Raw genomic sequence first — 8,674 nt, forward strand, 5'->3', positions numbered from 1 at the left:
AAATGTACTCACGATCATGCCCATGTAATTGTAACCCCTCTGTATGGTATTTTCATAATAGTAATAAAAAAATAAAAAATAAAAAAAAAAGAAATATGGTTCCAAAATTTTTATCAGAAAATATGGTCATGATAGACCTGGGGCAAATTAAACATAGTAAAATACCCGTTTCATCCTCAAAAAACAACAATTCAACTCCTCACCAAAGTGCTTAGGATAGGGTGTTCAGTCAGGTGAGTTTTTAAAAAGAAGATAAACTGTTATGAAATTTCCCTGGATTCCCCCAGAATCTAATGGACACTTCTGAGCTCCAAACACAATCCCTACTGCAGTCTTTACATTCTTTTCCAAGACACCCCTAGAATCAACACTGGTTCTACTCCTTTACTTATTAATAGTAGGGTTCTGCCATTTCTAAGAGTTATCCAGTTTGACAAAAGTTACTCAATTCTTCTAGGTCTCAAGATGTCAGAATGGCTAAACTTAACTTTTAAACATTAATAAAAAGCACTCATAGCTTTGCAGACAATAAGCAAAGACATAAAATCTGCTGGTGGCTAAAGCAGTAACTGGATTTTCACACAGAGGTGACGATCTGGAGAAATCTGGTCCAACGCCCTGCTTTCCGGGCAGGTGAAACGATGCTCGGGTACAGACTACCCACGACGGGGCGTCAGGCCAAGCCTCCCACCCGCCTCAGGACAGCACCGGCGCCGAAGACCCGGGAGAGGGCCACGCTTCCGCTTCAGCCGGTGCTCGGGGCGCCGAGGACTTCCCGCCTCCCAGGACGGGGCCCGGGATCCACCCACCTTCCTGGGAGCCTGGAGCCTCAATTTCCCCTTCTGTGAAATGGGACCGCGAAAGCCGGGTCCCAGAGGCCGAGGCTCGGCGGGAGCTGCCGCCCACGCCTCCCAGCTCACGCCGGCCCCGCCTACTCGCCGGTCCGGCCAGGCCTCCACATCCCCGACCCCCCTGCCCCCCCAGCGCTTACCTGCTATCGGGCGGGATGCAGGAGGCCAGGAGGCGCTGCACCCGCCGCCGGACCGCCCACAGCGACCGCGCGGCCATGTTCCGGGCGCGAGAAGACGCGAGCGGCGCGTGCGCACCGGCTCCCGGCGGAAAGGCGCCTGCGCCTTCGAGCCGCCTGGGCCAGCTTTAACGCTCGCGGGACTTCCGGATGGGAACGCTGCACTTCCGGTTGTCAGGTGCGCCGCGCCGTGGTTCCGGGCGGAACGCAAGCTTCCGGCTCGGAGAGTTAGGCTGCTCGCGTACGAGCTTCTGGTTGTCACAGGCTAGCCTGAGCGCTGCTGCGTCCAGCTGGTACGCTGCAGAGTCAGAGGCACAGGCCTCGCAAGCCTCGGAGGCGAAGAAGGCCTCTTCCCCAAGGGAAGTCACAGCCTCCGGGAGCTGTGGACGCGAGGGGGCCGGCGGTCCCGGCGGCGGAGCAGCGCGGGCGAGGGCGGGGAGTGGTGCGGGGACACTGGGCCCGGGGCGGGAAGGGCCGCGACCCGGAGCGGCGAGGGCGTGGCGGCGGGCCGCTCTGACCGCACTGCTGCTGCCTGCAGAGTCTCCTTCTCTTGCTAAAACGTGGTCGTCCCATTCTCAATGACAGTTGCTAATAAAGGTAACTTCGTGTGTGTGTGTGCGCGCGTGTGTGCGTGCGCCAGTGCGCCAATCCTGGAGTGCGGACTCCAGGCTTAGGCGCTGTCCTTTAGCTTTTTTTGCTCCAGGCTGGCACGCTGTGAGTTAAGCCACAGCTCCACGTCTGGCTTTTTGGTGGTTAATTGGAGCTGAGTTTCAATGAACTTTTTTTTTTTTTTTTTGCTTGGGCTGTCTTTAAACCACAGTCCTCTGATCTCAGCCTCCTGAGAAGCTAGGATTACAGGAGTGAAATCCTAAATAGCCTTCTGATTGCTGTAAGAACGTTGTGCCAGGCCGGGCGCTGGTGGCTCACCCCTGTAATCCTAGCTACTCAGGAGGCTGAGATCTGAGGATCATGGTTGAAGTCCCATGAACACAAAAAAAAGAACAGGTCCTGTAGGGGTTTTAATACCCTGTGCTGTGCTGTGATTGGCCTTCCCTCTAATTAGGCGCTTTAGAAGATAGCACTATATTGGTTAGATTGGTTTTCTACTGCAGTTCCTATCCCCAAGTTCATGGAAAATACAGGAACTAGAACTAGAAGGGGTACTAGCAAGATGTTCCCAAACAGGGTGTCTGCCACTCACCCTCTCCCAGTCTGGTTTGACCTTTTAGGCCAAGATGAGGGGAGAGCGTGGAGGAGTGGACCCTGGATCCTTACTTTTTCACTGTAACTCTGGGATTCTGACCAAGTGCTTTGCAGTGTTTGGAATGATGGAATGTCCAGTTCACCTCAGACCTATGGCCTATACTTAGAAAAAACAAAGCAAGAACAAAAATATAAACCCGTAAATTTTAACAGGAATTTGGCATGGTGGCACCTGGCTATACAACCTCAGCTGTATAGGAGGTGTAGGTATTAAGTTTATGGTATGCATTTGGCCCTCAGCAAAATGTACAAGACCAGCTGGTGTTGGTGGCTAACGTCTATAAACCTTAGCTACTCAGAAGGCTGATATCCAAGGATTAAGGTTTGAAGCCACCCAGGCAGGAAATTCCAATTAACCAGCAAAAATCCAGAAGGTGTGGTTCAGTGGTAGAGCACCAGCCTTGAGCAAAAAAGATAAGGAACAGTGCCCTGGCTCTGAGTTCAAGCCCATTACCCCAGAAAGTAAAGTTGAGTGTAGTGACTCACCAGAGATTGGGTGGATTGAATCTTGAGGCCAGCCCAGGCAGAGTGGGACCTCTCATCCCACCCCCTAACCCCTCTTCCCCCGATCTTCCAAAAAAAGATTCAACAAAAAAGCTGGGCATAGTGACAAGCACCTGTCATCTCAACTACACAGGAGACCAAAAGAGGGGGACTGCAGTCCAGGCTAAATGTAGAGGCCCAATCTGGAAAACAACAAAAGCAAACAGGCTTGGGACTCTAGTGGTAGTTAACAAGTATAAAGCCCTGAGTTCAAACCCCAGTACCACCAGAACAAAAATTGGTATATTGGCTGTAGCCATTTTGGCTACATTTCTCTTAGCTGCCCAGTTTAAGGTGTTGCATACATGTATCCATTCATATTAAGTGTTAGTTTGCTTCTGAATGCTGTAGTACAGTGTGCAGATGGCTGAAACAGAGATTTGTAGTTAATGGGGTCAGGTGCTGGTGGATCAGTCATCCTAGCTATTCAGGAGGATCATGGTTTAAAGCCAGCTTAGAGGCAGAAAAGTCAACAAAACTCCAGTTAAGAGCCAATAAACTACTCAGAAAAGGCTGGAGGTGGTGGTGTGGCTTGAGTGGTAGAACTCTAGCTTTGAGAAGAAGCTTAGGAACAGTGCTCAAGCCCCAGGACTCGCTAAATAAATATAAAAGCCATGCAAGAAGTATGACTTTAAGTGGTACAGTATCAACCATGAATAAGCAAGCTTTCAGTACCCTAAGTTCAAATCCTGTGCCATTGATCACATGAACTGTAGAAACAATGACTATAACAGATCTCACTGAATTTAGTGGCACCTAAAGAAATATTTGGAACAGTGATTAGTTATCTCAAGGACTGGCTGCATTATTTAAAGGACAGGAAAATGCAGAACTTCTTGTTCAAGAATGAAGGGAGGGCTGGGAAGGTAGCTTAGTGGTAGAGTGCTTGCCTTGCATGCATGAGCCCCTGGGTTAGATTCCTCAGCACCACATAAGCAAAAAGAAAAAAGCCGGAAGTGGCGCTGTGGCTCAAGTGGTAGAGTGTTAGCCTTGAGCTGAAGAGCTGAGGGACAGCGCCCAGGCCCAGAGTTCAGGCCTCACGACCGGAACCGTCCCCCCCCCCCAAAAAAAAATGAAGGGAAGCAGATACATTAGTTAACACCTGTAATCCTAGCTACTTGGAAAGCTGAAATCAGGAGGATGGTTGCCAGCCTGGGCAAAAAGTTCACAAGATCTCATTTCTACCAATAAAAAGCTGGATGTGGTAGCCCAGGCCTGCCACCTCGGCTTTATAGGAAGCAAAATAGGAAGATTACAATTCAGGGTGGCAGGGGGAGGAGAACCTATTTGAAAAACAACAAGCAAAAAGGGCTGTGTGTGGCTCAAGTTAAAAATTATTAAAGCAAAACAAAAATACCAGGAAAGCAACGGTAGAATATCAAAAGAACCATCTGCCCCTAGGCTAACCTGCTGAGTGCTCAGTATTATTAATGATTTACATATTCTCAGATTACAACATCTATTGGTAGAAAGTGACATTTCAGTGCATACTAACTGTAGAAGACAGGTGTGACACACACTGGAGACATCGTGGTGGGTGCCATTTCAGGATACAGACTTTTAAAAAGAACATTGGAGGGTGGCATTGTCTAAAAAGAAATATACTTATTATCTGATGTATATAACTGGAACCCCTCTGTACATCACTCTTGGAACACCACCACCAACACAAAAAGGACATTGGAAATCTCAAAAGTGACAGTCTGACACTGAAGACACCAAGGTAGAAAAAACCATAAGTTTGGATTGGCTGTCTTTTGGTGTGTCACCATTGCCATGGAGATGGAGAGAACAGACTTTGTTTTTGGTGGCAGGACTGGGATTTAAGCGCCAGCCTTTCCACTTGCTGGACAGGAAGAAGCTCTAACCACTGAGCTATACCTGCAGCCCTGTTATTTTGATTTTTGAAACAAGGTCTCACTTTGTAACCCAGGTTGCCTTGAACTTGATCTTTCAGCCTTCCAACTGATAGGATGACAGGCCTCAATCACTAGTTTTTTTTTTTTTTTTAAGTGGGTGCATACTGCACACACATGCTGGTACTAGGGCTTGAACGCAGGTCCTTAAACCTCTTTTTCTGCTCAAGGCTGGTGCTCTACCACTTGAGCCACACCTCCAATTTTTGCTTTTTTTGCTAATTGGAGATAAGAGTCTCAGGTATTTTTTCTGCCTGGGCTGGCTTTGACCCATGATCCTCAAATCTCAGCTTCTTCCTAAGTAGCTAGGATTACAGGCATGAGCCAAGAGTGGCCAGTTTCCTACTAGTTTTTTTTTTTTTTTGTCAGTTGTAGGGCTTCAACTCTGGGCCTAGGTGCTGTCCCTGAGCTCTTCAGCTCAAACTAGTGGTCTACCATTTTGAGCCACAGCACAACTTCCAGTTTTCTGGTGGTTAATTGGAGATAAGAGTCTCACAGACTTTCCTGCTGGACCAGCTTTGAACCACGATCCTCAGGTCTCAGCCTCCTTAGTAGCTAGGATTACAGGCATGAGCCACTGGTATCTGGCTTCATACTAGGTTTTAAGTCAGGCATTGTGTATCTAGTTCGAGCTATTCTTGTCTTGAGTGTTTCCTATTTCTGACATTATGCAAGGTGTTTTTCATGTATTATTAAATTCTTTCAGTAGTCTTGCAAGGACAATATAATTCTTAACCTTGTTTTTATAGGTATGGAAACTAAGAGCCAGAGAGATGTCCAGTGAGTTTCCTGTTGCCATCCCATTGGTTCAAATGCAGCTGTCTGGTTCCAGGATCATAACCTCTAAGTTCTAGACTCTGCCAGTGATCAGTGGGAGATTTTGGACAATTTTTTTTCTCATTACAAGTAAAGTTTCAGTGAGGCTGAGGTATATTAAGCCTTGTTAAAAGAATATACAGTGTCATGTGCTGGTGGGCTTGCTAGGAATCAGTGGCTCAGGCTTATAATCCTACTTGCTCAGGAGGCTGAGATTTAAGGATTACAGTTTGACGCCAGCTTGGGCAGGGAAAATCCATGAGACTCTGTTTAACTACCAAAAAGTCAGAAGTGGAGCTGTGACTGAAGTGGTAGATCACTAGCCTTGAGCAAAAAAGCTCAGAGTCAGTGTCAGGCCCTGAATTCAAGTCCCAGGATTAGAACACACTCGAACACACACACACACACACACACACACACAGATACACACACAGACTGTAAAGCAATGTTTATGGGTTATTCTGGTAATCCCCCCTCCTTTTGCATTGACCCCTGAGCTACTAGGTTAAATGGTTTTATCTTTATTGTAGAGAAATGTGTTACAGACAGATCTAGAAAGTGCCTGTGGTGTTGAGACAGTAGAAAGGAAGCTGCCTGAGACTTGAAGTCCTTGCTCCTTCCACAGGAGAATTAAGTATTTGTAAAAAGCTTAGCACCCATGTGGCAGAAATGAGCCACCTTCCTCTTGATTGTCCTGGGTAGGTTTACTTCGTAGCAGAGCAGAAGGCTGGTGGGCCTTCAGTGCAAGATGAGGTGGTCTTCACGTCGAAGACATGGCAACTAACCCTAGTCCAACAAACCTTAGTGCCCTATAAAATAGGTCAAGGATAGCACATGACCCAATGTGCCAAACCAATGTCTGCCACATCCTATGGACTTAGAGCTCCATGCTCCTTTCGTTGTGAGCATAGAAAGTATCAGTTGACCAACTTCTCTTTTGTTCTTTTGTGTATTCAACCTTCTGATTTAAAAACACTCAGATCTGGAAGATTCCAGTAGCTGCATTCTAAAGCAGAGGAGGAATGACTGTAGAGCTGGCTTTTGTTCACTTTTGTGCAGGCAGGGATGATGTTTTTGATGTTTCAGCATATTGGCTTGGCCCAGAGATCATCTGTCATGCCAAGCAGAGATGCAGAAGGCACACATATGAATGATCAAGGCTCTTCTCTCTTTACTGTGCCTCTAAGGTTTTCAGCACTGCCTTCCTTTGTCTAAGGACTAGCATGGGCTGCCAAGATGGGATGGAATGGCTTATTCACATGTGCTTTCATTCCTTCTTCAGAGGGGAGGGCAAAGAAATGGAACGAAACCTTTACAACTGTGCAGACTGTCTCCCCCCACTGCAATTCCATTCTTTGAAATCCTAATGATGCCCTCCATTTCCCCTGTCCTGAATTTCCACAGCACCTAAATCAGGCAAACAATAAAAATTGGGCTTTTGGGTGTTCCAGAGAGTAGGGATACTTTCAGTCTTCTCCTGGTGTCTGTGAAAAAAGCTTTTCTGTCTTAGATGGACAAGTTGATTCTTCTTTTGGAATGGAATTCGTGTGTTTTCTAAGTCTTCTTCATTTCCCATTCCTTAAGTACAGAAAGACAAAAATCAGTTTGTTGAGTATGATCGTTTGAGTTAAGGGTGAAAAACTTTGCACTGCACCTATTTATATAAAGATCACTGCTTGGTGTGTGCGTGCGTGTGTGTGTGCATGTGTGTGTGTGCATGCACACATGCTTGCAAATACTGGGGCTTGAACTCAGGGCGTAGGTGCTATCCCTTAACTATTTCTGTCAAGCTTTTTGGCTTGTTGGAGATAAGAGCCTCCAAGACTTTACTGCCAAAGTAGGCTTCGAACTGTGATACTCAAATACCAGCATCTTTACTAGCTATGAGTCACCAGTACCCCAGAAAGCTAGAGAGCTTTGGATGTTGGTCCTCCTGAGTTATCCTGTGGTCATGAGTAAGTCATTTCTTCATGCTGTTATTGTTTGTCCATTCTTAACAGTAACCAAGAAGATAGTCTTAAAATCCAAGCTGGGCACCAGTGGCTCACACCTGTAATCCCAGCTACTCAGGAGGCTGAAATTGAAATGTGTGAATCATGGCTTGAAACTAGCTTTTGCAGAGACGTCTCTAAGACTCTTTATCTTTGAGCAGAAAGAGCTAAGTGAGGGCTGAAGGCTCTAAATTTCAAGTCCTAGTACTGGCACTGTAAAAATTGTTTGTTAGCTCTGGATAGTCTGGCCTTAGCTGGTTCCTTCTCTGATCCCATCTCCTAAGGCTTACCATTTGGTTTAATCAGTGCAGTTACTCAAAGCTGACTGATATTCCTCAGACACATCAAGCTTTGCCCCCACTTTAAGGATTTTGGCCCGTGCTCTTCTCCCTTCCTGAGTAACCCTTCACCCAGTTCCCACATGGCTCCCTCCCTCACACTCAGGTCTCTGTGCATGTGGTACTACTCTTGAAAGGGCCTTTGCTGTCACTGTGATTTAAACAGCTAACCTAAACTCTGCATTCTGAATGAGATTGGAGACTTATGGCCTCTGATGAAAGTTGAGTTTTACTCATGAAGTATTGGGAATCCCCTGCCTTTCTCACTAGCTGTTTTTTTTTTTTTCGGTCTGGTCATGGAGCCTGAACTCTGGGCCTGGGCGCTTGTCCCTCAGCTCTTCAGCTCGTGCTTTACCACTTGAGCCACAGTGCTACTTCCGGCTTTTTTCTTTTTGCTTATGTGGTGCTGAGGAATCGAACCTAGGGCCTCAGGCATGCAAGGCAAGTGCTCTACCACTGAGCCAACTTCCCAGCCCTAGCTGTTTTTTGTTTTTTTTTTTAATGGAAAATATTTCAAAGAAAGGGAGCTACCACAACTGTGACCACTTTAAAATTTTTTTTGGGGGGGTTGGTTCTGGGGCTTGAACTTAGGGCCTCCTGCTATTACTCAGCTTTTTCACTTAGCTGATACTCTACCACTTGAGCCGTAGCTCCATTTCCAGGTTTTTTCTATTTAGTTGGTGATAACAGTTTCTTGGGGGGCTGGGAAGGTGGCTCAGTGGTAGAGCACTTGCCTTGCATGCTCGAGGCCCTGGGTTCGATTCCTCAGCACCACATAAG

General features: G+C 46.8%; 2 protein-coding genes across 2 annotated transcripts in view; both read right to left on the reverse strand.

The window, feature by feature from the left end:
* The window catches only part of Grpel2 (GrpE-like 2, mitochondrial (E. coli)), a 12,394-nt gene extending 11,291 nt beyond the window's left edge, over positions 1–1,103 (reverse strand). The window contains exon 1 of the mRNA XM_013025519.1: positions 992–1,103. Within this exon, the coding sequence (XP_012880973.1) occupies positions 992–1,068 (77 nt within the window). The 5' untranslated portion in view covers positions 1,069–1,103. The remainder of the gene's footprint in view (positions 1–991) is intronic.
* A 6,007-nt stretch (positions 1,104–7,110) lies between these two features.
* Afap1l1 (actin filament associated protein 1-like 1) overlaps positions 7,111–8,674 on the reverse strand; it is a 37,962-nt gene continuing 36,398 nt past the window's right edge. Inside the window, exon 18 of the mRNA XM_013025579.1 lies at positions 7,111–7,143. Coding sequence (XP_012881033.1) covers positions 7,120–7,143 — 24 coding nt within the window. The 3' untranslated portion in view covers positions 7,111–7,119. The remainder of the gene's footprint in view (positions 7,144–8,674) is intronic.

This window comes from Dipodomys ordii, unplaced genomic scaffold, assembly GCF_000151885.1.
Source record: "Dipodomys ordii isolate 6190 unplaced genomic scaffold, Dord_2.0 Scaffold85, whole genome shotgun sequence".
NCBI lineage: Eukaryota > Metazoa > Chordata > Mammalia > Rodentia > Heteromyidae > Dipodomys > Dipodomys ordii.